The sequence below is a fragment of the Drosophila pseudoobscura genome, chromosome X (genome assembly GCF_009870125.1).
Source record: "Drosophila pseudoobscura strain MV-25-SWS-2005 chromosome X, UCI_Dpse_MV25, whole genome shotgun sequence".
Taxonomy (NCBI): domain Eukaryota; kingdom Metazoa; phylum Arthropoda; class Insecta; order Diptera; family Drosophilidae; genus Drosophila; species Drosophila pseudoobscura.
In genome coordinates this window covers 60,673,361-60,701,333 of record NC_046683.1, presented here as the reverse complement: position 1 = coordinate 60,701,333, position 27,973 = coordinate 60,673,361, and the positions used below count along the sequence as shown (strand labels likewise).

The 27,973-nt window shown below is 46.8% G+C and overlaps 2 protein-coding genes across 6 annotated transcripts; both read right to left on the bottom strand.

The window, feature by feature from the left end:
* Positions 1 to 157: 157 nt before the first annotated feature.
* Positions 158 to 24,654, bottom strand: Abl (tyrosine-protein kinase Abl). Of its 5 annotated transcripts, none has more exons than XM_033384989.1 (10): positions 23,464 to 24,654; positions 9,626 to 9,682; positions 7,290 to 7,815; positions 6,810 to 7,225; positions 6,153 to 6,739; positions 5,411 to 5,735; positions 5,217 to 5,337; positions 4,729 to 5,141; positions 1,906 to 3,663; positions 158 to 1,539 (listed from the first exon to the last, which is right to left on the bottom strand). In XM_033384989.1, the coding sequence occupies exons 1-10, from the start codon at positions 23,831 to 23,833 to the stop codon at positions 980 to 982; spliced, it is 5,133 nt and encodes a 1,710-aa protein (XP_033240880.1). In that variant the 5' UTR covers positions 23,834 to 24,654; the 3' UTR covers positions 158 to 979. The 5 variants fall into 5 exon arrangements, with proteins under 5 accessions (XP_033240880.1, XP_001353063.4, XP_033240878.1 ...); XM_001353027.4 differs by having other exon boundaries at positions 158 to 3,663; positions 23,464 to 24,532; positions 24,601 to 24,642; XM_033384987.1 differs by having other exon boundaries at positions 158 to 3,663; positions 5,020 to 5,141.
* A 1,633-nt stretch (positions 24,655 to 26,287) lies between these two features.
* LOC6900305 (uncharacterized) lies at positions 26,288 to 27,707 on the bottom strand. Its single transcript, XM_002135591.3, has 3 exons — positions 27,568 to 27,707; positions 26,526 to 27,484; positions 26,288 to 26,458 (listed from the first exon to the last, which is right to left on the bottom strand). The coding sequence occupies exon 2, from the start codon at positions 27,480 to 27,482 to the stop codon at positions 26,604 to 26,606; it is 879 nt and encodes a 292-aa protein (XP_002135627.3). The 5' UTR covers positions 27,483 to 27,484; positions 27,568 to 27,707; the 3' UTR covers positions 26,288 to 26,458; positions 26,526 to 26,603.
* Between the last annotated feature and the right edge of the window lie 266 nt (positions 27,708 to 27,973).

Genomic DNA, 27,973 nt, shown 5'->3' with positions numbered 1-27,973 from the left:
TCACTAAATATATATAATATCTTTATCTTGTAGAAGTATATATATAATATAGGTATAATAAAACATTTTACGACTAGTATATATATATATATGTATATTTAGTGTATATATATGTAAATATATTATATGTAGTGTATATGTGTATATATGCATTGCGTTTCGTGTATAATTACTAAATTTATTGAGATATTCTATGAATATTTTCCCTTCTATCCATTCCATTCTTAAGCCATGTCTTGTGTCTTTCTATATACGATATACGATTAAAAAAAAAAAGAAGAAAACGAAGCGAGAATACGTTTATACGGGAGGAGGATGCTGGGTTTATTTGGGGAAGGGTTCTATGTTGTTGCATGTCTGTTGGAGTAGTGGAGTGGAGTGGAGATGAAATATACTTTACAATTAAAAGCGGGGATCCCCGTTGAGGGGCCAGAGATCCCCTTTACAGAAATTTGCTTTGCAACTCATTTCGTTTTTTGTTTTCTTCGAAGCTTTCTGCACAGATCTGACTAGATATATATGTGTGTATATATATATATTATAGAGGCAACTACTACTACTCTCTACCAAGTACGATACATAGGTTTCTTCCTCCTTCTGTCCTCTTTCGTTTCCTCTCCTCTCTTTACTTTCGTTTTTAGTTATAGTTGACGCTGCTGCTGCTGCTGCTGCTACTTCTACTGCTAATGCTGTAGTTGTCCTTTATCTATCAACTTCCTTTGATCCTTCTCTTCTTCGCTGGGCTTGAAGTTTCGTTTCCTGCTTCCGCTTCGTTGTGTTGAGCCAAGATGTGATGTTGCTGATGGCTCCGTCCCGGGATGGGGATGGATGGATGGATGGTTGTTTGGTTTCCTTGGTTGGTTGGTTCTCTCCAGTGTCGTGTCCCGTGTCACTTTCGCTTGATAAAGTTGCCCTCGGCATCCAACCAGATGGCCGGCTGGTGCTCGTGCGCGTGCGCATCCATCCCCGTTCTTATCATTTACCTATTCAGCGCATTGGAGATCTGCTTGAGCGACTGTCCCACCTCCAGGAGCAGGCGCTCGTTGTCCTGCATGTTCTTGCTGCCGGCGGAGCGCAGGTGCTGCGACTGCGTCTCCACGCGGGTCACCAGCTCCCGGAAGTGGAACTTGGAGTGCGGCGGCATGGATTCGTTCTCCGCAAAAATTACGCACGAGTTCTGCAGGATGTTGAGCTTGTCGCTCAGCTGGAGCCACTGCGAGGCGGAGATGGCGTTTACTGGATGCTTGAGGGAGCCATCTAGCAGGCCCACCAGCTCCAGGATGCTCTCCCTCGATATCTGCGTGGAGTTGCCCGTGGTGGAGCCATTGTCCGTCGCCAGCTTGGCTATCGGCGTGGCGTAGATGGTCAGCTTGGTGGGCTTGTGCGGCACAGCGGGCTTCTGTTGCGGCTGCGACTGCTTGCTGCCCTGCAGCTCGTTCTGGACGTTCTGGACGTAGAGCGACTGTGTCATATTCTCTGGTGCCGTGTGACCTAGTCCCTCCGGCTGCTGCTGGCCCGACGACTCCTCGCTGGCGTCATCTGTGAAGAGTTGCGTGGAATGAGAGGTTTTTATTGAGCTGCTGGATGCTAATGGCTGTGGCTGCACCCTGATGCCAGTGGCTGTGGCTGTGGCTGTGGTGGTGGTCGTGCTGTTGGTTGGGGGCGGTGGTGGTGGGGCAGCCGGCGGCGGCCTATTGCCTGGCCTATTGGCCATGGGAATTGCTTTGAGCCCGTATTTGGGCGATAGCTGGGATGTGGTGGATGTGGAGGAGCCGCCATTAAGTGACGGCTGCTGGATGATCGCGCTACTGGCATAGTCGGGAGGTTGGGCCTGTGCCTGTGCCTGCCCTTGAGCCTGGGGCTGGGGCTGCTGCTCCCACAGTTTTTTTAAGCTATTAATACTACCTGTGCTCCGTCGCTTGCCAAGATCCCCGCCGCTGTCGCCCGATCCCGTCTCCATCTCCACGTTGGAGTTTGTCACATCGATTTTGATTTCAGTCTTTTGCATGGCCTGTGAGTGGGAGAACTTCTTATTGTCGTCCTTGCTGCGGCTCAGGGTGCCATTGGCATTGTTGGCCACTGCCTGCTGCTGGATACCGGTACCGGGAGCAGGTGGCTTTTCCTGCTGCAGCTGCTGCTGCTGCTCCGCCTTGTCCACTCGCCGCAGATGGGCCTTGAAGTCAATGATGATCTTGGAGGTGGGCTCTGCCTTGGCTATCGGCGTCGTCATCTTCTTGGGCTCCACCTTCTTCAACTGAGCCTTGAATCCAGCTGGAGGAGCTCCTGCAGTGGCAGCGGCAGAGGCGTTGGCAGTGGCAGTGGCATTGCCATTCGTCATCTTCTGCTTGGGGAGATTCATGCTCTCCGCCAGCTCAGTGACCAGCAGGGAGACGGGATCCACGGGATGCACTGATGATACTGCTGACATTACTGATCCGTTGGCCAGGTGTGGGCTCACTGGCGACTCTTTGCCGCCCGCCGCCTTGATCTCCGTGATCAGTTTCTCCTTCATCATGAGGCTCTTCTCGGGTGCTGCGTCCGGAGGGGTGCCCAGAGAACTGCACGAGTCCGTCGAGGGCTCCCGCTTCCGCAGGGACACGCCGAACCGGGAACTGGCCTCCTCGACGCTCGGGGCCGTGTTGCTTACGTCGTGGGTGCTGCTGTCGTTGTTGTTGTTGCTGTTGCTGCTTGTGTTGCAGACGTTGTTGTTCGAATGCTGGGCGTGCAGATGCTGCTGGATGGCCTGGACGGCGCTCTCGGGCGCTGGCGGCGGCGGCGGTGGCACCGCCTCGAACTCCTCGGGCGGCGGCGGCAGGTCCAGCGGCGGTGGCGGAAACTCTAGATTGGCCAGAGCCGGTTGGGGCACAGGCGGCTGTGCTGCCACACCGCCAGCGCCCACGCCACTCCTCTTGGGGGAACTGCTGGAGCCGGCGGCCCGGAACGAGGAGAACGTCATCATAGTGCCCTCGGTGGTGGTGCGGTGGCGCTGCAGCTTGTTCAGACTGGCCGCCGCATTGTTCTGCATGGTCACGCCCCCGGACGAGTTGCTCCGGATCATCTGCTGGGGCGGCGGTGTGGCCAGGCCCACCGCCGATGGAGCCTTGGGACTGGGATGGATCCTGGCCGGTGGCGCGGCATGACCGTTGGCAGCAGGCGAGGGCGTTGGCGAGGAACTGGGCTCGCCCCCACTGTCCTCCAGGCTGTCGAGAAAGGCCCCGATGCGTGCCCCCTTCGGCAGGGTGCCGTATCGATTCACGACGCGCTTCACATTCATCACTTCCAGGGCGCCCACAGTGATGGGATGGGCTGCCAGTGCAGAGCTGCCGTTGGGCAGGTTGGGCAGTGGCTGTTGCTGCTGATGTTGCTGCTGCTGCATTTGATCCCTGGGTGCTGCCGGGGGGACTGAGGGATGGTGCTGGGAACGCTTGCTCTGGCGCGTCTCCAGTCCCCGGTTGCCCATCACCGGCGTCGGCCGCTTGAAGGAGCTGTGGTGCTGCGAGGACCTGGGTCCTATTCCGCCGTGCAGCGAGTGCTGCATCTTGTTCGGTGTGACGGCTTGCGATGGCTCCAGACTGTCGCCGGTGGCATCCGTATCGGGATCTGCTGCCGGATCCGTTTCCGAATCGTAGCGCTGCGTGAGGCTATTGATGTCCCGCGCAAGACCTGCACGAGATAGACAGAGACAGAGAAAAAGAGAGAGAGAGAGCAGAAAATGGAAATTAGTTCCCGGGCGGGGGGTAGTCTATGGGTCAAAGGAATGCTCGTGCCGGGTGCTGGATGCTTGCATTGATATTACGGATGGTATGGGATAGTATGGGTTAATCTGGACCAAAGTCGGCTGGTTCTTTCGTGTGTGATCATAAGTTTGTGTGGGTGTGTGTGTATGTATGTGTGTCAGGCGGGGCAAAAACTACATAAAAACACCAAAAACAGAACGAAATAAACCAAACGACACAAGTGATATTCAAAGGAATCCTCAGATCTGTCTAGATTCTGTTGGAAAATTACCTTTTCAGGAAAATTACCTACCAATAAAGTTAACAAATAAAAACTAATTTATGGTTAAAACGTTTAACAAGCACCAAAAAAAAAAAGGAACAGAAAGAACATTCTTTGAACATTAGAAAGAGGAGGCTCTCGAATCAGATATACAAATAAAGCATTCGAAAAAAGCTTACAATTTAAAGAAAACTAATTAAAAACAAAAAATTATTTTAAAAAGAATTAAATTAAAAGTCTATTGCATGTGGAATGCATATTAAAATTGTTTCCACAAGGAAAAAATGTTAAAAAAAAATAAGTAAATAGAAAACTCAAAAGAAAAAAGAAAATTAAATTTTAATGTAATATGATATAAAAAAAAAAGAAATTGTATTGCATGTGGAGGTCGTATCAAAATGGTTTCCACATGGAATACATATTAAAACAAAATAAATTATAAAATTCAACTCAAAAGAAAAATAAATAAAATGTTATTAAAAAATTTAAAAATAAACTTTACTGCATGTGGAATTTAAATTAAAATTGTTTCCACATGGAATAAATAACAGAAAAAAAAAACAAAACACAAGCCAATACAAACGATGATCCATTAAAAATAAAATGTACCAAAAACAAAAAACAACAAATAAAACACACAATAAACCGATAAACGAACATAGAATTTTGAAAGAAGATCAATTGGGAGTTCTCTCGCAGGACGAGGGCTCCGTTTTGACAAAATAATACCTCGAAATAGGATGTCGTAAAGGAAACTACTGCAGGAGGACGATTTCTTAATGGAATACTGTTGTTGTTGTTTCTGTTGTGGCAGTGGCAGTGGCTGTGGCTGTGCTTGTTTCTGTGCCAGGGTCTGCTGCTGCTGCACTGGCTGTACGTGTGCTGTACGTATTTGTTGTTGTGGTGTGTATTGTTGTTGTTGTTGTTGTTGGTGGGTTGGAATTTGGGTCTTGAAATTTCTACTGAGGGTCTGGCTGAAATAGCTGCAATTTCGATTGAATTTTGTGCTTGTGTTTATACCATTCGTATTGAGGTCATCGATAAAGTTGCACCGCTGATTGGTGCCGCCGCCGCCGCCGCCACCACTGGCGTTGATCGGATCCTCCTCGCGATATGTTGAGTCCCGACTGCTAGAAAGCAGACTGCAAACACGAAAGGATTACATTAATACCTAGAAACAAAGTGCCTTGTGCTCCTTTCTGTAGAAAATTGCCTACCTGGTTCGCTTGGGTGGTGCTGGCGCCTGTTTGCCCTGCTTATTGGTGGTCCGTCGCATCTGTACATTGCCCTTGCCCTGGCTGGAGAAGGTGCTCAGCTTTGTGGAAGTGGATCCGGTTTCTGTATGCCAAATATTACGACATTAGTTTAGATGATGCCGCACTCTGTTCTCCACTCTTTACTCTCCACTCACCTGACATGGGCGTACTGGCCTGCTGCTGCTGATCGTGCTGCTGCTGCTGCTGATGGGCATTTGGCGTGAGGGAAGACGATGACTGGCACTGGGAGGAGGCCGCTGGCAGGCCCTTCTTCCCCATTTGTGGGGTGAGGCTGAGCGAGGCCGATGAGGAGGCACCGCTGGCCGCTGACTGTGTGCCACTGGCACCGCCGACTACTATGCCCGATGTGGTGTTGCTGCCGCCACCGCCGCCGCCGCCGCTGCTGCTGGGGTTGTTGTGGGAGCTGCTGCTGCTGCTGGCGTTTAGCTGTTTCTCGACCGCTTCGGTGATGGACGATTCCTGCGGAGGAGCGGAGAAGGAGAGATGTGCACCGTGTGGGTCATTATTGCTATCACTACTTTTGATTGTTGCCTGCTGACGATGATCGCGGAGAGCCGCGGCCACGCATTGCGATCAAAGCTCAACGTCCACGTTGCCATCCGCGAGATGATGATGGCCCCTAGGGCCTCTATGATGCCCCGTCGTCGTCGTTACCACGTTGTTGTGGCAGCGGCGGCGGTGGCTCCTGTGCCGACGAGGATGATCATCGTCATCGTCGCCATCGTAGTTGCTCTCATCATCATCATCATCGTCATTTTCTTCATCTTGATCGTAATGGACATTGTTCTGCTCCTCTTCGGCTTCGCCTTCATCTTCATCTTCATAATCATCATCATCATCTGCATAATCATCATCCCACACCTCGACGTCACCCACCTGAAACATATGCTCCAGCGCATGGTGTATGCTCTTGAATGTGGGCCTGTCGGCGGCATCCCACTGCCAGCACTGGCGCATCAGATCGTACACCTCGGGCGGACAGCCGGGCGGCCGCTCCATGCGATAGCCCTTCTCTAGCTTATGATATACATCGGTCAGATCGATGCCCGGATAGGGGGACATCCCGTACGTGGCTATCTCCCACAGCAGCACCCCAAAGGCCCACACATCCGACTTGGTGCTGAACTTGTTGTACGCCAGTCCCTCGGGGGCAGTCCATTTGATCGGGAACTTGGCGCCCGCGTGCGCCGTGTACGTATCGTCGCGCATCAGACGCGCCAGCCCGAAGTCCGCCACCTTCACCAGCTTATTGTCGCCCACAAGGCAGTTTCTGGCCGCCAAATCGCGATGGATGTAGTTGCGCGACTCCAGGTAGCTCATGCCCGACGCTATCTGTGTGGCCATGTAGAGCAGGGCCACGGCATCGAGGGTCTCGCGGCCGGCGGAGCGCAGAAAGTCCAGCAGATTGCCATGCGACATGAATTCGGTGATGATGTAGAACGGAGGCTCACGCGTGCACACACCTGGAAGGGGAGGCGGAGCAGATGTAAGAACCACTGGCTGTGGGTACGGGGAGGGGGAGGGGGGACATACCGATAAGCTGCACCAGATTCGGGTGCTTCATCTCCTTCATGATGGCCGCCTCCTCGAGGAAATCCTTGAGGGCCATGGTATCCTCCTTGAGGGTCTTGACGGCCACCGTGTTGCCGTAACGCTTCCACACGGCCTCGTACACCTCGCCGTACTGGCCGCCGCCGAGCTTGTGCTTCATCATGATGTCCGTGCGGCAGATCTCCCACTCGTCGGGCTCCGGACTCAGGGGGAAGACCGTGGGCTTGTTCTGCTTGGGCGCCGGATAGAGCAGGGGCGTGATCAGGCCATGGCCCTCGTGGGGCACACTGTGATGATGCACCAGCTCCGCCAGTGTGTTGAATTTCGCCTCCTGGGTGACAAACACCTTGCCATCGGGATCCTCTGAGATGCGATAGTGATAGACGCGTCCCTCGTACCTGCGATCGGAGAGGAATCAGTGATGGAAGGATGCTATTGATGCCATCGATCGCGCGTACGTACCTCAGACTGATGCTCCTTTGGCCCGGAGAACTCTCGCTCTCGCGCACCAGAAAGCTCCCGTTGATGCCCGAACTCAAGAGATATTCGGCGGCATTGCGGGAGATGGGTCCGTGGTACCACGAGTGCTTCTCCAGCGAATTCAATGGCGTCACATAGTTGGAGGGCACCCAACCCACGTTGCCGGAGTCCGAGTGCGCCTCGCACCACTCCCCGGACTTGTTGTAGCTAAGGATCCGCACCTGCTCGCCCTTCTTCAGGCTCAGCTGGTTCTCGCCGCCCGCCTGAAAGTCGTACAGGGCCACAAACAGCTGCGGATCGTCCTCCTCCGGCCCCGGCTCCAGCAGATTCTCCTTGGAGGTCCAGCGATGCGTCGACTCGAACACCGATGTCGACGAACTGTGGCCCCCGAGGGAGGAGCACTGCAGTCCGGAATCGCTGCACTGCAGTTCCGCTGCATTTTCCAGCAGGGAGGCTGCCGTGCTCCCGGCCGGAATGTGAGGTAATGGACGCGACTGCAGCAGGGCTTCTGCATAAGAAAAACAGACAGAGAGAGAGAGAGAGAAAGATGGGGAATCAGAGTTGAGTTGAGTGAACCAGAGATCGATCGGAGGGGAGTAGTAAACCCGTTTCTATCTCTAGGAATGCGGGAGTGCGCCCTATCCACACTCCACTCTGCGCTCCCCCTCCCCTCTTTGTTCCATTGAGAAAATAAATTATGCATAAAATTACACAAATCATGGGGCATCCCCCCCTACCCCCTCTCCACCAGTGGCACTTTGATTGTGGGAAGGTTCTTCCAACTCCCACGCACTCTTGGTTTTCACTTGGGTATCCGTACCCCCAACAGTGCCAGCTCTTTAGATGTATCTGTATCTGTATGCCCGTGTCTGTTTAGCTATCTTTGGAATGCATTTCTCGCCAGAGTTCTTTGATGGAAGGGTCTGTAGTCTCGGTTCAAAAGGGAATTCCCAAGCAAGAAAAAACAAATAACATGTCCTGTGCATGATGCACTCGCTGAATTATTACAAAATTCGTTCGAATTAATTTCATCATAAATTTCAATGAAAAGAAAAAAAGAATTTTCAGGGTATCCCCGTGGCTGCAACACTCTTTTGAATCTCCCTTTTGATGTCTGTGCACCATTGAAATAATTGAAAAAAATTTACATTCCCCCCAACTCTTGAGGGCTTTGTTCAGCGTTTGACCAAAGCAAACACTTCCGTTGGATTCCATTTCGTTGGGTAAATTTCTCCATATTTTTATTTGAAATTTATATTACGAGTATTTTCATTCCACACACCGAAGTGGAACTGGAAGTGGAAGCCACTCTGCTGGGAGAGCGGAGACAGACAGACAGAGAGAGAGAGAGAGAGAGATGGTGGATGGTGGATGCAGGAGCTGCCAAATCATAATGAAATGTACTCTCGCGCTTTTGAGAAGGGTTCCCGGTTCCCGTTCCCGATCCCATTCCCCAAAACCACACACAACAACATCACACATTCGTTAATTTATGCGCGCGAGACAGGAAATATTAATGGCAAATAATACTACGAGTATAAGTAGGTAGGGTGCACGTGCAGAGCCCGATGGAGGGGCAGAGCACCACAGATGACAGCGGAAATGTTCGGTTCTCCAATGGTGGTCGGTGGTCGGTCGTCGGTCGTCGGTGGTCTGTGGCTGGGGGGTTAGCCATTGTCCCAGCCCTCCCCCCCACCCCTCCCCACTTGATATGCAAGTAGTTTAAAGATCCAAATTTTGATGTGTGTCGTTGTGTGTTTTGGGGAAATGTGAGTCACTCGTAGAATCTCGGAAAAGGTGGGAGGGGAGGCGGTTCATACTTTGGCATTGACTCAGAGCCAATCAACAGGCAATTAAATATTTGAGTCAGAGATTTTTCATTGCATAATTGTATCCCCATTAAACCATAGATTGCTGTACTACAATAATAGATACACAGTAATGTATCTAAAATTAACTTGGAATCGGTTGATCATAGATCATAGACCATAGGAACTTTAGATGCTATAAACCAACTGGAAAATCTTTACAATCTTTTATTTTCAATCAGTTTTTATCACTTATCGGATAATTAGCTTTCCATACGATTGTCCACTTCCCTTTCGAGAGGATTTCTCAAGTGAGGCAGAGGCACTTCTCCCCCACTATCAATCCACCCAAAACCCATCATGAATTACCCTCTCAACGCCGCCGCCGCCTCCACCTCCTCCTCCTCATTTAATTATTAAGAATGACACTACTTATGTGCCTGTGGCTGTGTTTTGTATTGTGTGGATGGGTATTGTAGTTGTTGGTAGGAATGTATGTATTGTTTTTACCTAAATTCATGTGATATTTGCCTGGATGGCCGCGAAAAGAGCTGTGCTTCGTACCACCTGCAGAAACAGAAGAAACAGAAAAACAGAGAGAGGTGTGTGAGAGATCGGCATGTGGATCGTGGATCGTAGATCGTGGATCGTGTATCGTGTATCCGTGATCTGTGCTTGTATCTGTGTGGATGCATAGATCAGATATCAGATGATGATTTCTCAAACGACTACAATGATGGTCCGCAAATAAATAAATATTGTAAATGGGGGAAAAAAGCAAAGGCAACAAATTAAATCAAATTACATCTAAGTACAGGAGAGAATACCAATAGATACGGATGGGGGGTAGTATACAGATAGAGTTGGAGAGAGATCTATTTACAGTTGAATGATGACAGGCAAACGCGGGAGCTTGAAAGCCGTCGAAACCGCAGAAAGGCCAATTAGTGTCTTGGCCCGAACAAGAGGAAGAGTAATACCCTTTTTATTCGTATAAAAACAAACTTTTAATGCTGTAATTTCTCAGAGAGACAGAGTGTTGGGTATGTGGGGAGGGGTGGGGGGATCTATGGAATGACACGCCCCCTAGACATTTGACAAAAAATGAGGAAGCAGTAGAGGCTGAGAAATGTTTCGCCACTCAAAAAGAGCTTAGCTTTCCGCTAGAATGAGTCCAATGAACTTTAAAGTCACAAAAATGCCACAAAGAGAAGAAGAAGAGAGAGAGAGGAGAGGAAAGGAAAGGGGAAAAATGGAATCCGTCTCAAGCTATGCACATCCGCCATCTAGCGGCTACTTATGCAGGTTATTAGCGGGAATTTGGAGCAAGCAATGCGCCTGAGAGAAGATTAAGAGTGGAAGGAGAGAGGGGCGGAGAATGGAAGCACGTCACAAAGCACACACCACACACACACACACCCAGTCGAGGCATCAGACTTAACGGTGAGTGTGTGAGTGTGTGTGTGTTGAGCGAGCATAGATTAAAATCTGGCTACGCAGCAGACTCTCATCTTTGTCCCTCCCCCTCTCTCTCTCTCTCTCCCTCTCTCGCTATCGATTTAGGCACAGCACAGGCAGCACTTTGGTATACATATTATCTAAAGATATCTGGCTATGAAGGGCTTTTTCATTCTTATACACTGCTGCCTCGTCTAGGCACGTACACCCCCCCCCCCTCTCACAGCTGTAACCTTGGCTCCAAACAGTAACGGATTTGCCAATTCAAGCACTATTGATCCCCCCACATACCCGCACACCCCCCCCCCCACCTATCCTTTTGAGGCCGATGGTGTGGTTTGTCCTTGTCCATTTAATAGCCACTCTGCCGCCCATCATCTACATACATATGTACATATGTATGTGTGTGATTCGCTCATTCATTATTTCAAGCACTCCGCTTGTCATTCATTCGCGCAGTTCATTCATGCATTTCATTTGTTATCTGTGTGTTTGTTTTTTTTTTGTTTTTTTTTCTATTTGGATCTCTTTTTTTTTTTTGTTTGTTTTTTTTTGCATTTGAGCACGTTTTCTCATTTTAGTTTTCGCTCTCTGCTCTTCTTCTTCTTATTCTTCCACTTCGAGGGCTTTTGTGTCATGCCCTGAAACGGGATTTTGCAGTTGTCCTCGCTCGCGCTCACACACACACACACAAACACACGTATCAAAGGGAAGGTAAGGCACTCTCACAAATTAGCATCCACTCGTAGGTGCAGTGCCTCACCTTTTATGGAATACACCTTGGTCTACGGCCGCCTTGGTCTCCTTCTTAGTCTTCTTCTGCTTCTTCTTCGTCTACTGTTGTTGTGCCCCTTTTGGTCCCCGTTTTACTTGTCGGATTTCATTCACATTCTGCCTTTGGCCTTTTGCCCAGACGTCGCTGGCTCGCTGGCAGACAGGGCAGGGCGGGGCAGGGAAGGGCCTGGGGCGTAGGGCGTTGGGGGCGTGGCCAGTCAACAGTAATAAACTTTTACGGTGTAAATTTAATTAGTCATTACTCTGGCTTCCGTTGGAGGGGACGACCCCAAGAGATTCTCTTTGGGGGATTTGATTTCAACGAGAACTTTTTTCAATTTCAACACACACACACACACACACACACACAGCACCCACATATACATACATACATACGACTGCATTTTAGTTCAACTTTAACGATCCAATAATTTGTGAAGCGGAACTCTGAACGGAACTTGAGATCATTAAGCCGACAACAGCCCGATTAGGGCCACAAAAATCCATCCATCAGCATCACCATCGGCATCGGCACGGGGAAAACTAGTTTCAAAATGATGTATCAAGAAATTAACCCACAAACAAAAGAAGAGAGGAGAATAGAAGAGAAGAGAAGAAAGGCTTGCCTTTGGGTTTGGGTTGCAGTTCAGGGTCCCAACAAGGATCCCTCGTCCTTTGAGCTTATCTTTCCACCCACTTGCACATCTCAAGTGACAGCATACGGCGGTAATCTAGCTATTTTAGTTCCCCTTGTTGTGCCGTACGTACCGTACTATCTACCCCTGCCAATCTCCACTGTGGCCATCTCTATAGAGAACACGAAAGGCCAAGCAACTGGTGCCACTGACAGGCGAAAACCATAAAGTCGAAACGAAGGCGGAAATGTTAAAGAATTTATGTTTTTGTGGGTTTGGGAATTTGCATAGACGACAAAAGGTGCACCACAGAGAAGACAGGGAGGGGGGGGGGGGGGGAGGGAGGGGGGAGGTTGCACCACCCCAAGGTTCGGTTCGGAGATCAAGTTCCTCCCCTTGGCGGCGGCAGCGGCACAAAGTGCGAAAAAAACTATGCAGCATATGAAAGAGAGGGAGACGGAAAGAGAACGAAGCAGAGAAGAAGATGCGAAAACAAAAGAAAACTTTTGTAAAGGCAAAGGACAAGCACGGACGGGGTGTGGTGTGCGGGCGAGGACGAGGACGAGGGTTCGTTCTGGCGAAAATGAGAAAAATCCACCCTTGGTCGAGTCGTCCGTCGTCCGTCGTCGGTCTTCGGACAAAGAGCCGCTGGCAATTTTACCACTTTTCTAAGGATTCCCCCCCGCACTGCACCGCAACGCACTTCAAGGCTAGTCTTGGGGCCCCAGGGCACGGGCAAAAAAGATAAGATGGGGGTAGGAGAGGATAAGGGTGTGTGCAGGGTATCAAGAATACAAGTAAGGCCATAAGGCCACAGCTGCAGGCCCACGAGATCGAGAGGGCGGCAAAGGGTGGCTGCACTGGCCCTACCTTCTGCCGCATATACCTTGGAATAGTACATGCAACCCACTGTGACACCGTCGTGACATATGACGCAGCAGACGATCTCCGGCCACTCTCCACCTTCCACCTTCCACTCCTTCCCACCCTTTGAAGCCAGCATATGCCACGAAAGAAGTTAAGGGAAATCAAGTAGAGACGGAGAAGAGAGAGAGAGCGAGGGAGAGTTGAACAAAGGATGCAAAAAAGTAAAACAAAAATCAATAATGAAAACCTCTTCAGTCGCGAATTTCCCCATGAAGTTCCCCACGAATGCAGGGAAATGGAAAATTAATTGAATGTCAGCATCCAACCATCCATCCATCCGTCCGAAAGAGGGTGCCCACGGGGGGACATACAGAGAGACAGAGAGAGAGAGAGAGAGGGAAGCACTGTCCTCAAAGGTGAAGGGCAAATGCAACATTTTTTACAAAATGTTTTATCGATCCGGGTCCGGGCCCGGGTCCGGGTCCCCACAAGCACTTGAATGTGCAACCGCAATGTCCTTGCCTCCGGGGGCTGGCAGCTGCATAAAAGAGAGGACCCTTTATATAATAATGGACATACTATGCTATAATAGACAAGATGTCCACTCCCCTGTGGAGATCTACTACAGTATCTGTCATCGAAATCTTTACTTTGAGCAGAAAACTGGGGCCGGCAATCCCTTCAACAATTCCTCTCATTCCTCTCCTTCAAGGGAGGGAGATTTCCTCTCCTTGTCCACCCCCCGAATAAATTATCACGTGACTAAGGGGGACACTTCACAGTCGTTTTGTTTATGGGTGAATGAAATTGACTTTTAATTGTCGAGACGATGACCAGAAAAGAAAACAATATAAAACCAACAAAAAAAAACCATTGGCATGCACAATTTGTGTGACTATGCAAATGACAGAAAAACCACACAAAAGTGGGGAGCATGGGGAGACACACAGAGAGAGAGAGAGAGAGAGGGAGCACAGAACAAAGCAGAGACAGAAATAAGCATACGACGCGTTGGTCAGAGTCAGAATCTGATTCTCGATTCGATTCTGGGAGCGAATATGAATGTGAATGCGACGAGTGTCAAGTGAATGACTCACTCCACACCAGCACAGTGGGGAGCACAGTGGGCCAGAAGACGTGTTTTTGAACAGCAAAGCCACAAAAACCATGGACATTCTTCCAGTGAGGATATGATCTGCGGCCTCTACTGCTTTTATGTGGAGTTAATTTTCATGGTTTTTTTTTCCTTCTTTCGGTGCTTCACTGTACGTTTGTTCTATTCCAAATTCCCACGCGCCTCTTCATTCATGGTTTTTTTTCTCTTTTTTTTGTGTTGTGGGTTTTTCTTCCTTCTTCTTTTTTTTGGGATCTCTCTCTGTCTGGCGGTCTGTCTGTTTTCTTTTGTTTATGTTTTATGGCTTATTGTTTATTGTTTCGATAGCCAGGCCAGGCCAGGCCAGGCAATGTCATACGCTTTTTTCCTATACACTTTTTTCGCTTATTCATTTGCATGCTTTTATCTGCGGCTGAAACATTCTCAAACATTTTGCGTGGGCATATTTTTGTATTTTTCAGATAATAAATTTGAGCCGACGATAAAGAGCATTTGACCATAAAAACGTTGTGTGTTTTCCCCTAGATAACAACAGAAAAGCTCTCTGGGGGAAGGGAAGGAAGCTCTCTCCATAGAAGAGGAAGTAATAGATATGTGCTCTGGAATTTCCAGAGTTCTTTAGATTCAAAGTGTGGGAAAATAGAAACAAGAAAAGAAGAGAACAGAACAGAAAAAGAGGAAGATATAGAGAGAAGAGGATATGTGTGTGTGTGTGTGTTTTGTTTGGGAGAGAAACCCCTGGGAGACTTCGCCTCGAATTAACCTTTGTCATTGGAATTTTTTCGAGTAATTTCTCAATTAAATGCTGCCGAAAAACAAAAAAAAAAACAATCGTAAAATCCAGAGATCAAAGTTCCATTTGCTCTCAGGCGTGTAATTACAGTTCGTTTGAGTTTATATAATATAGACACCCGCCCACCCACTGCCTGCCCACCCACCCCCAAACGCAATCAATGTAATCTCGGCTCTTGGCCAACACAAAATATGATTATCTTAATGGCTAAAAGCTTTTTAATGCGCACAATTTCCCGTTTTACGTTTTACGTTTTCCCTCCCCCCCCCACTCTCTTTCACTCGCTGTCTGTCATTGTGTTTTGTCGCATTTCCCTTAATTTTACATAACCTTAAAAGGCTTGGGGGCAGGGGCAGGGGGCAGGGAGGGGTTTTTTGGGGTAATGTGAGAAAAATCCCCTTTTTAAACAGTTCTGCCTGAGCCACTGTCCGCCTCCCTCTCATATCCGCCCATTTGTTCAGCTAATTGTTGGATAATATAATGACTTAGAAATCACCCAAAAAAAAAGCCTAACCAGAGAGAACTTTCCTCTGAAACGAGAGGTAGAGGGGGGTTGGGCTCTCCCCCAAGCCCCCAATCAGACGGGTTATTTCTTCCTCTTTCTGCCCCCCTCTACGCACAGCTGATCAGAGGAGGCTTGCATAATCCTCCATTATCTTACCGCATTGTGAATTAGCCAATTTTTGTTCCGACAAATTACGCACAAAACCCAAAAGTTTTCACTTTTTGTACCCCTCCCTGCCCCTGCCCCTGCCTCCCTGTCTCTAGCGTACCGATAATATACATAATTACCATTTTCACAGCAAATGATTTTCTATTTTTAGAGACCAGCTTTTCAACTATTTTTCACTTTTATTTTGCTTTTTTTTCGGGCTCAATTCGAGCGTGAAGCGGGGTGTGGAAAAGCGAAGAAATGTTTAACGTTTCAGTTGTAAAATGGTTGAAACACTCATAAATTTTGATTGCTTGATTGATGGATGGACGGATGGAGTGATTGGTCAGCGTTTTATGGAGTTGTTTAAATTTTGATTTGTTTATTTTTTGATTAATGAATGAAAACGAAACGTGAAAATCAAACGAAAAAAAGTGAAAGTTTAGCACAAACTCTTGTTGTTGTTGCTGCTGATTTTTCCCACCTGTTTTTCCTTTTTTTTTTTGCATTAACAAAAGTTGAACGAACCGAAATGAAAGGGGTACACTCGAGAGTACCTTCCAGAGGGAGAATTTTCAATCAAATTCTATTTCCATTGCATTATATTTGTAAGAGTAGAGTTTCGGCTTTTTCCCAGGCTTTTTCTTAATTTCCTCGACAGATAGCCATCTCCAGACGCACCTTGTCTCCCCCTTCCGTTCCACTCCTTCTCCGCCATAGAGTTGGGTTTTTGCCCAGAAAAAAGAGGCTCCTCTTATCAAGATGTTGTATGTGGCGGGCGAACAGAATGCGAAATCAACCAAGAAAAGGTGCAAAGTCTGGAAAATTGAAACGCCAATGAAGAAAAACTATTTAAAGCCCAGGGCCCAGGGCCCAGAACCAGATTCCATCATCATCATCATAGAAGTACGTACAATATATGTATGTACATACAATATAATGAGTGTGCGATAGAAGAAAACTTCTTGGTGATTCAGTGCCCTGGCAGCTCTGCCAACCCTGCCTCCTTCTGTACATTCGTTACTCTTTCTTTTCCATTTTTGCCCGCTTCCTTTGGTTTTCTGTTCTTTTTCTTTCTGTCCGGATTCCTGGAAGCAAGTGCAATTGCTATAAATGAAATGACACGAGGAACGACGGGCGACGGGCGACAGCCAGCCACGGATGTGGATGTCGTTTAAATATTACCAGACGGCATAAAAATTGACAGACGTCGCAGACAAAGGCCAAACAAAATACCGAGACAGGGTCCGTGCCCATCGAGGCTAGAGAGGACTATAGGATACCCAGTAGCTGAGAAGAGGAGAAGGAAATATTCAAACGCCCCCCTCTCAAAATTACCCATTTCTTTATTTAATCGGGGTAATTATCTCATTTTTTTGACGGTAGTAGAGATCTATACCCAAACAAAAATACCCCTCGTTTATTGTTCCTCTCCCAGGGTACACGGGAGAAACGAAAGTGTAGAGAGAACAAATGCACGAGCAGAGAGAGGGAGCAGAGACAGGGACAGGGACGGGGATGGGGGCAGGGGACGGGGCCAAAATGCCGGCACGGCAGGCAATTAAATGAATTAAATTTCACATTAATTGTGTAAAAGAAATACAAAGATCATTTGTGTGCTCAAAATTTGTTTGGCTACTCTTTTTTTGGGGACATTTATCCCCCCCCTTTTACCCGCGCTCTAAAAAGCGGTTCAGTGACCACCAAACGGGCGCCGCCGGTCAGCTGAGAGCGGAGAAAGAGAGCAGCCAGGGCCGAAGAGAGCACACACAAACACTTATTTCTTTGTTGGGATCTGATCGCACCGGCAAAAACAGGCAAACAGGTTTCTGCTCTGCTCCTCCTCTGCACTCCTCTCGCCTGCATTTGTCATGCTTTTTCTTTTCTTTTCTTTTGGTTTGTTTTTTCCATACGATAAATGGGGGGGCAATTTTCTTAATTTGTTTTGTGCAAAAGAAGAAAAAGAAAACAAAACAAAAACAAATTCAGAGCTGTCTATTAGCCTGAAGAGAAAACTGATAAGAATGAGTGAAATTTAGCGCTTATAAGTGGATGGGGAACGGGCAGGGGGACGAGGAAAACGTAATTAGTGGAGTATCAATGCCAAAAGGGGGAGAAAACGAAATCGGAATCGATTCGAAATTGAAATGTATAGCAAAACGAGGCTGAAATGTCTACACCTGTGATTGTTGTTGCAGTGAGGTGTGAATTGTGGTGTGACAGACAGAGTGCTGTAAATCGTGAGGTGTGAGCAGGGTGGACGGGGAAGGGGCAGTGGCAGGGAGAGAGGGAGAGCAAGACACCTTGGGAGTGGACTTCCTGCTTCTTGTGCTTGTGCTTCTTAATCTGCTTCTTTGGTAACTGTTTTCCCACTCCAATTTCAATCAGAGAGCAACCTGCTGCCGCCTGCAGCTGCTGCAGATATTGTCTCCCTCCCTCTCTCTCTCTTCACACTCTGTGCTGTATATCTGCCAGCCTATGTGTGTTCGTGTGTGTGTGTGTGTGTCTATCTGAGAGCCAAAGGTGCCGTGAACGTGCCATGCTGGCAAACCCACTCTCTCTCTCTCTCTCTCTTACCCGCTCAACCTCTCCGCATAAACAGTTGCAATTGCGAACGTGATTTGAGCGCATGCATTTGAGTGAGTGCGAGCGAGTAGGCGATATTTGTCTCATTGATGGATACCATTCCAGTCCCCCCCCTCACGAGCCCCCCCATCATCGCTGCACCACTCTTAACGACAAGAACAGACAAGAGCAGAAACGGGTTTCAAATTGGATTTCGTCTTTGTTTTTGAATCTCTTTTATGCTTTTTACAGTTTTTTCACTGCATTTCTGTGCAATAAATATAAATAATAACATAAATAATAAATAATATATAAAAAGAAGTGAAAAGTTTGTTGTTTGCTGATTTATTTGACCTTGTCGACTTGTTTAGCACACAAACAGCGAAACACAGAGAGACAGAGAGAAAGGAGAAGGGGTAAACAAAATAAACTCAATTTAATAAACTAACGGCAGGTTGGGAGGGAGCACAGGGTGCAGGGTACAGGCAACCGGGTAAGGGGACAAATGTTTGCTTTTGGGGATTAATATTAAACCCAACAAATTTATAAATAAATATATTAAGTTGAATGCTTCGTCCCCTCTGATTGCCCTTAGGGACATGTTCATAATCGAACGGTAAAGATAAAGATAGTGTCTGTGTGTGTGTGTGCATGGGCATGTGTGTTTGTATTTGCCCCAAGTATCCATCAATCAAGTGGCGTCAATATTTATGACCTCAAATAATCACAACGCATCAAAGAAGCAAAAAGGAAAACTATAATGCAACGAACTTTGGATACCCTCTACCATATTCCTTCAGGCCCCTCTGGAAAGGCATTCAGAGCCAAAAGAAAATAAAGAGAAATGGTAGAATGGAGAATTTTTGGCTTCTAATTAGTTGCCGTTACACTTCAGACATGTACATATGTATCTCCCTGCTTTCCATCCACTCCCCCCCCCCCCCTTCCAGAAATAAATATGTATATATTTTTCTTGTCTCTTTTTCAGCTGTTTACAAATTATGTTTGTTTTCCTCCTCCTCCTCCCCACACACCACGCCACACTCCCCATATTTCCCATCTCCCCAATTTCTTTCTGTTTCCTCTATTTTTTTCGTCAGCTAATTTATGCAAACAATTTTCAATGAGGCGAAAGACCTCTGGGGGGGCGGGGCGGACAGCGAGACTCCAGAAATAAAAATGCGGGCAAATAGGTTTCTCGTAGGAGGAGACACCACTATACGGTCCACTGGGAATGCGAAATTGGAAAAGTGGAAAAACAAAAATTACATCAAATTCGAGATGCAGCGACAAAAGTTGGGTAATCAACAGATTTAGTGTCTGGAACTTGGGGAATGGGAATGGTAAAATATATGTATATTTTAAATGGGGAAATGACATCAAAATAATAGCGATGTAAGATTTATAATGATCTATAACGATATAAACAGATCGTAAAGGGAATTTCATGGGAAGAATGCTCAAGTTCTTAATGGAAATACGGAATTGAAATAGAAATTCCCTTCAAAATTCCCTGTCTGATCTGATCTGATCTGATTTGATAGCTGTCCAATTGTAAATCAAATGCAAGCAACCATCGAACAGCTGTTGGGAGTAGCACACTGTTATTCCAATCCGATTGACAGTCCATGCAAGTGGAAGGGCCTGGAGTGAGAGTGCGGGTTGTGGGATGCGGGAGAGTGGGGTGGGGGAAGCGAGAACAACAACTGGAAATGGCAGGCGGAGTCTTGCCGTTGCTCTAAAAATAAAACATCAAAGCGCATTGCAATGCAGAGAAACACCAACAACAACAAAGGGGCCGAAAAAAAGAAAACGAAACAAAATGAAGCACGAAAGGATTTACGAGCTTGATCGAAAACAGGAACAACAACAACACGAATACACACATGTACCTTTGGCCTGCGGAAGGGAGAATGAGAGATGGAGCGGAATGGAATCGAATGGAATGGGCTGTGAGTGCGAGTGTGAGCGAGAGCGAGAGCGAGAGCATAGCATGCAAAGTATCACGATGATGAGAGTGCACTTTGAGTGCTGCAGTAGAAATCAGACTCAGAGTCAGAGGCATAGTCAAAGGTCATGCCAAAGGGGGCGGCTCCATCCCTTTACGCTGACTCCCCCCCTCCGCAGCCACTGTCACAACTTTCCATCTCTGCCAGCGTAAGGGAAATTTATATAAAGAGATACACATTTCCTTTTGGTGAAGGCTAATAATAGCAATGCAGCCGGCGAAAGAGAAAAGGAAACAGCACTTACAAAGTGGTAATGGAGACAACGCCTTCATCATGTGTCGCCTGCCTCCGCTGCCTCACCCTTTGCCGCGCGCACCCGTTCGCCGAGTGGCTTTATGGCAACAATTATGTTTGAGCATATAAAATGATTGAAGAAATATTTATGCGACTTATTCATTATGCGAGTTGCTGGGAGTGGGTGTTGTTAAGGGAGGCGGGGGGTTAGCCAAAGAGTAAACAATTTCCATTCCTTGCTGCGTCACCTGTTTGCCTTGTGTCCTCCCCACTCCACTCCACTCCACTCCAATCCGCCCATTAGCCTTGTGAAAAGTTCATTTGCCTCGACTCATAATTTCCCGCTTGCATGTCAAGCAATACCGGAGTCCGACACCAACACGCACACCAACAAGAGGGAGAGAGAGATAGGATGACGAAGCTTCAAATACCCTTGCAGACCTATGCGTACTTTATATGTACATAAGTACATATGTGATGGATTCCGATCGTGCCACGAATGGGCTTTCAAACTATGCACACTATATCCTTGCGTGCGTTACACACATTCGTTCACAATCAGACTCTTGGCAAGGGTATAACAAGGCTGCTCAGATTACCATGCGACTGTATATGGGAGAGAGGGAGTGAGGCCGAGACAGCAAACAACACTTCATATACGCTTTGTCTCTCGCCCTCTCGTTGTCCAAAGGAGTTGTTGCCTCTCCCACTTGAGTCTATTTTTGAGACGTCGCTCTTGTCGTCCACTTGCGACTGTGTGTGTTGGTGGGAGGTGGGGGTGCATGGAATGGCAATTGGCAAACTCCATTGAGGCATCAGCTTGCTTCGGCCAGTTCTTTCCCACAATCCTTTCGCCGCCCACCAAAGGTATCTAATTACATTTGTCTCGTGTAACAAAAACTGCAACTACAACTACAACTGCCGCCCCCCCACAGCGTGTGTGCACAGTGCACGGTGGGGCGATGGGTGGGAAAAATAACTGTGATCAAGCCACGCTTAGAGTTCAGCTCTCATTTGACCGCGCTCTGTCCGCTCTGCCTCTCTCTGTGTGTCGTCAATTGTCATGTTAGCTGTTTTCCTTATGGGCGTGTGTGTGTGTGTGAATGAGTGGGAGTAAAGTTCCGCAACTGTCTGTCTGCCTGTCCCACTCTCTCTCTCTCTCTCCTGAGATCGACCTGGCGCTGCCAGCAATTGCGGTGAGTCTCTGCTTTCGGTTTTTGGTAGTTGTTTTCGGTTTTCTGTTTGCTGGCGGCTTGAACCCGTAATCGGCAGCCCCAGACACAGTTTTTACATTGTAATTCCGTAATTGCATTTTGCAGGCGGACCAAACACACGAACAAACAAAGAAACAGCACCAAAACAAAAAACCAATTCCATCTGCTCTCCTCCTGCTTCCACATGCACCTCTGGCTGCACTGCTTCTCTATCCGCACTCTTCCAACACTCGCACGAACATGAATTCATGGATTAGGTACATTTTGATAATTTGGGATATTTCTGTGGGAATTTTCTCGCACAAAGCTGGCAAATGTCATCATGTTGTTATTCCTATTGTATGTGTGTGTGTGTGTGTGTGTGTGTGTGTGTTTTAACGATATTTTCTGCGGAATTGGCATTATTGTATATGGAGATGGATGACTCAATCTGGGCTTTTTATAAACATACATATTTACATGGAAATCTGCTTATCAGTAGAGGCTCGAGTGCATACAGCGACTAATTATAATAAAAATAACATTAATTGATTAAAAATTGCTTAAGGAGCTGGTTCATAGCCAGAGCGAAAGTGAGATAAGAGCCAGATAGAGCACAGAAGGAGAGGGCGAGAAGAGATCGAAAGGGAGAAGGTGAGTGAAAAACTGCATGGAATATTCCATATATCCATGTAGCTATTCCTAACCTAGGGACTCTACTCCACCCCCAAATGCACTCAATTATCAAACCATCAAAACGGACAAACACTTTTCCTGAATCCCAATCCCAAAAACCCAAAAGACTCAATGAAAGCCCCCATTGCGGTAGGACAACAGCGGCGCTGGCGACGACAGGGACATAAAAAAGCTATTAGAAACGGATAGGAAATGGGGAAACAGATGAGAGGGCGGAAACAGGAGACATGGAAAAAGGGAAATGTTGCAACTTGCCAAAGCAAATAATACGAAAATATGAGACAAGAGGAAAAGGAAAAGCAAACGAAAATGAGGCAAATAAAAATGTGCGTGAGTGCGTGAAATGGGAGGAAGAACCACAGAGTGTAGGGGTAGAGGGGTGGAGGGAGTAAATATAGGAAATGCCACTGTCAGCGGGGGTGAGATTGGGATGCGTAGGTCACAATTTCAACCACTGTGCGGGTGGCAGGGATAAGGGTGGAGAGTGCTGCAGCAGGATGATGGAAAAGATGAAGAAGAAGCAAGGGCAGGGAGGGGGCTTAAACCGCCCTGTAACAGACGGCGGCCGACTCAACATTTCCATCAACTCGAGCAGAGGGCGGGGGAGAGGACGCCCACGAGACGCGTGCGGGACATGACGGCGACGGCTTCCCTTTTCTCTTTGCTGTAAACAAAAGCAAATCCCAAAGCAAACCAAAAGCAAAGCAACAACTAGAACTAGCCGGCAACAACAACACAACACTAATGAGAGACGGACGCACATTCCGCCTTCTATGATAATCGGAAGCAATGAAATGAAGAAATTGGCTCAATTGGAAAGCAGCAGGGAGAGCAGGGAGACCAGGGAGAGCAGAGCAGCGCAAGGAAGAGAGTGAGAGCCAGAGAGTGTGTGTGTGTTCGTGTGGATGTGTGCGTGTGGGTGTGTAGATGCATTTGATGTACAAGGAATACTACACTGTGCATCACAGAATGAACAATGAACCATGAAACAATATATCACTAGGAGAAGGGGTGTTCTGCTTATTTTGTATGCATTTTATTTACAAGATATGTACTATGCACATACATATGTACATACATATAATCCACTGTGCATCCCAGAATTTACATGAAACATATTTACACCTAATGGAATGATTTTTTTTGTTTTAAGCACAGTGTAAATTCTACATGCAATAATCTGTGTGTTCAGGGGTGTGTATACACTGGTTAAGTGCATTTCAATGTTGGGTGCCAGGGGGTTCGTTCTTCTTTTAATTCATCTTCCTATGTAAACTGTCTCTTTCTACCGCAGGCATGCATATGTCTGTGTGTACATGCATCCAATGCATAACCCGATTCCACCCAGCGACACTTACCGTTGTGCTCGGTGAATATGTTGAGTCCCACGGAGGGATTACACCTCGCATCCTTGTGGGCATTGCTGCGCTGTGATAATCCTCCAGAGCCACCGCCGCCGCTGCTGCTGCCACCGACTCCGCTGCTCCCGCCGCCACTGCCGTGACCATGACCCGTCGAGGATTTGATGCGCGAGCCACGCAGTGTGGAGCCCACCCCCAATGGACCGCCGCCGCCGCCGCTGCTGCTGTTGCCAGCACTGATGCAATGGGGCGAGACGGAGGCCACGGGACTGCTGCTGCTGGAGAGGCCAATGCAACTGACGGGAACGCCACCACCGCCCCCACCGCTCGAATGCGAGCCGCGCTCCTTTCCCTGTTGAGCACCCATTTCAGGAGCGGAGGTGGAGCTCGGCTGCTGCTGCTGCTGCTACTGTGGCTGGGTGGTGGATTGTGGGTTGTGGGTCGTTGCTATCGCTCTTGCGCAGCAATAAACAATTTGTACACTCTTTTTGCTCCGCTCCGCCTTGGACCTTGGGATACTGTGATTTTTTTCTCTCCTCTTGCCTTCAGCCAACACTTGCGATCAATTATTTGCGTTTGCCTTTGCTTTGAATTTTCTTGAATTTATTTTATTTCATTTCATTATTTCGCTCTCTGCTGCTTCCACACACACACACACTTGCGCATTTTCTTTCTCCACTCTCTTCTCTGCTCTTTCTGCGTTTTCTACTTCACTTGGCAATTTGGAGTAGACAAAAAAATTGGAGACACACGAAAGGAAGGAAGTTTGCGAAATGTTACGCCAACCTTTTCTCTCTGTCTCTCTCTCTCTGCCACTTTCGATTTGTTAGGCAAGGTGCAGCAGATGCATAATTTGTTGCATGTTTGCTGGAGCTTTAGCTTTTTGCATCTCCGCTGAGCCGCAGACTGCTGTGGGTGGAGGGGACCGGGAGCGAGTGCGGGTACGGGGGGCTACAAACACGCCCTAAAACTGCACTTTTGTCTTCGGTGCCTCCGCCTGTCGCTTGCTCTCCCACTGTTCACACAGCTTGTTTATATCCCGCCGATCGTATTTATCATATTATAACTGGAACAAAAAAAAACAAACTTTTCACCGTTTTATCTATATCTATGCATTTTTCAATTTATACACACACAGGCCCCGCACACACCGCACACCCGACCAACAAAAAAAATTGTGGGTTTGCGAGCAGCAGTGTGACCGCGTGACCCATTGATAAACTATACCGTCCGACCCTCAGAAATATACCAAAATATGCCGACTCATTTTCAAAATATACCGTAAATATACTGACAAATTATTTGTGTTCAAGTTCTATCATATTCCTTGTTTTTTATATTCGGTTGAATATTACTAGCTAGCTAAGACCCTCAGGCCTGAACTCATAGTTTTATCCAATTATTTAGTCAATTTCCTACAAGACTGGTTAATTATATGTTTTCATCTTAATTGTAATGCTTATAAAATAAGGTTTAATCAAAACCGGTAAACAATAATTTTCATCATACGCTAACTACACATTTGCTACTTATCAACTACATTTGTATTTACCAAAGACGACACCTGAAGGGGATATGCTGATTCAAAAATTGTTGCCCGTTATTTTTCATATATGCACCATCGAAGCGCCAGTGTAAGAACCTCCGCTATCCACTTTTCAAAATGCCTGTTTTTCCGACATTTTTGAAGAAGTGAGATTTTGATGGCAATCGATCAGGAACTCGATGCTGATCACGACTAAGAATTCGATCTGGCTTGGGACATGGCTCTGAGTGGCATTTCTACACGGTTTCTACATTGGTGCATTGGACAAGAGGGTGAGTCCATACCACGTCTTAAAATATACTGTAAAATACTATGAAAAGTATACAATTTGCAAGATGTGGGAGCTAGATGTGGTGGCAAGAAAATCAGTGTGACCGCGGACCCATCGATAAAATATACCCATTTTCAAAAACTACCGTAAATATACTAACGAATTCAAGTTCTATTATACATATTGGTCGTTTTTGATATTCCGTCGAATATTACTAGCTAGATAGAACTTTCAGCCCTTCCCACATAATTTAATCCGATTAATAAATCAATTTCCTACTGACTGGCTTAATTTAAATACTGGCTTTAAAAAAAAGTTTTTGGCGAATAAGGCCAAACAAATAAAACGTAATAAAGCTGGGAAATTTGTAAGGAAAAAAGGGTATGGACAACAGGTAAAACGGACAGACAATATAAATCAAAATCCACCCCCTTTGCATAATATACCATGAGGACGATTTAAAATTTCCTCGTCCTCAAACATAGCACATTGTATGTATGTACATATAAGCACGGCTCAAGCCTTGCAATTTTCAATTTTAGAGCTATGGAGCTGTGCGGGTCGGTGATTGTTCGCCAGGTTCAGCAGGTGATTTACCATACTGATCTTGTGCCTGCATATTGGCAGGAATATAACGGACAATGGCCATTGTTGTGGGAGTGATGAAAATGGTTACTTCCAAACTGGATCCGGTCTACGTTGGATAACATAGCCGATAATTCTTTAAAAAATCGGTCCTTTTCAGGACCACCCCCAAAAATTAATAGAGATTCAAATATTTTAATTTACTTTATTAAATTGTGTCTTTTTTGTTTTGTTTTGTTGATAGTCGGAATCGTGTGACCGCGGATTTACCGATAACTTATATGGTCAGACCCTCAGAAATATACCGAAATATACATTCACATATTCGATACATGGAAACTACGCGGTAACGCTTGTATACTCTATTTCCTATAATTAATGTTAAAATTCCATTCAAATTCAAATTCCTTCAAATCCTGAACTTTTCTACTACGCTTTTTTTTCAAAATTCTCTTAAATACAAGAGGTTATAACTAGGCTAAAGTATTTGGTGGAATTTTGTACGGGATTAGTCCCTAGGCTACTATCGAGACGGACAAACCGACATGGCCATATCGTCCGGCTTTTAATGCTTTCTTCTTGAGTATCGGCTATAAAAATAACAATGATAATAGGTTAGTTAAATTAGACTAGACATTAGGTAGTTTGTTAACTTGCCTTCTCCTGCTGAGTGGATCAGTGTTAAGCTGTGTGTCCTCTTGTGGGTTGGATGGGTTTGTAGCATCAGTTGTTGAATCAGTCGAACTGCCCCAGTATTATCCGCGTAGCCTTCGGCCATTCGGTAGTAAAGCTGGCCTGATCTACGAGGCAATCCTGTAGTCCCTCCATGTCAAGCGAACGGAACTTAACTATAGGCGTCTCGTTCGATATTCGGCTGTATAGTTTTTCTAGCTGCTGCTCGAGATTCTCGGAGGACAGGTCAAAGACATACAACAGCAAATCCGTATGAGTAGCCATCTTCATCCCGTTTTTCAGATTGTAGTAGCGATTCAGTAACATCCCCTTGTAGGTGTTGCCCACAGTAAAGTCTCCCCATGTGATCATATCTATCGCGATCAGGTTCGTGCCGCAGTTGGAAAGCTGGTGTATTAACTGCTGCGATATTTCGTTTCGCCATTTCAGGGGTTGCGCGCTGGCATTCCAAGAGTACAAAAAGACTTTGTCCTGCCAGGGGAATGTCTTGCGCAAGCCATCAGTTATCATGGTCTTCCCAACGTCGGGTGGGCCGACCAATGCCACCCAACGGATCTTTTGATCGGTACTCAGTCTCTGTTGCATGTAGTCGAGGGTATCCTTCCGGCTCAACACTTGATCGCCAATATGCTTGAAGATACTACGAATGTCCAAGGAGTCCTCGACTGAGTTGTAGACTGTCAGCGTTGGATCTTTGTGCCACGAAACGACCAGGGCGTCTCGCCCAGGGTCCGCTTCTTGAAACTTTAGCACGATGAATTTGGCCACCAGTGCCGTAACGATTGCGGCCGCTATAATATGGATGCCGGACAAGGCCGCGAAAAAGCTTTCGGGCCACGGTAACTCGGCCTCGATCCGATGGTGAGCCCGGCCTCGGAGATCCCGACCGGGCAAACGACGCTCGTCGCGCTCTCTTGGCATCGCTAACAAAGAGCCAAAGTTGCAAAGATGAAATTTAGTTGAATTTAATAAATCACAAAATCACAAAACTAAAATATTTATTTACCGAGTAAGAAAAACTTTTTTGTAAAATGAACCTTTTTGAAGGGATTGTTCCTTGCAACTGAATAAATTCTAGATGAGATGTTTGTACTTCTATTTGACAGTGTTCGAAAAGGAGAAGTATTAACAGAAAGTAGTGTTTCACACACACCATAGAACGAGTGTCTCTTAATGCACTCAAATATGATCCTTTCAATATAATTGGGCACCATTTCAAACGATCTTTCAAAGAGGCTGATTTTCATAATTAACGAGGGGTACGTGGTGAGCCGTGGCAAGCACTGCGGCTCTACTTTATACCCGGTACTCTGTCAGTATATATGTACATACATATTATGTACCTACGTGAGCTTATGATTTATGTAATTAATAGAATATATTTTTTTAATGTCGTTTAGTGACGCTGTTCG

Bases quoted from the DNA above. Each gene is read 5' to 3' on its own strand.
- Abl (XM_001353027.4), bottom strand. From the start codon at position 23,833: ATGGGTGCTCAACAGGGAAAGGAGCGCGGCTCGCATTCGAGCGGTGGG. The intron at 9,683-23,463 runs GTAAGTGTCGCT...CTGTTTCTGCAG, and splicing joins CATATTCACCGAGCACAACG to GTGGTACGAAGCACAGCTCT. The intron at 5,142-5,216 runs GTAGGCAATTTT...TCGTGTTTGCAG, and splicing joins GCACCACCCAAGCGAACCAG to TCTGCTTTCTAGCAGTCGGG.
- LOC6900305 (XM_002135591.3), bottom strand. From the start codon at position 27,482: ATGCCAAGAGAGCGCGACGAGCGTCGTTTGCCCGGTCGGGATCTCCGA.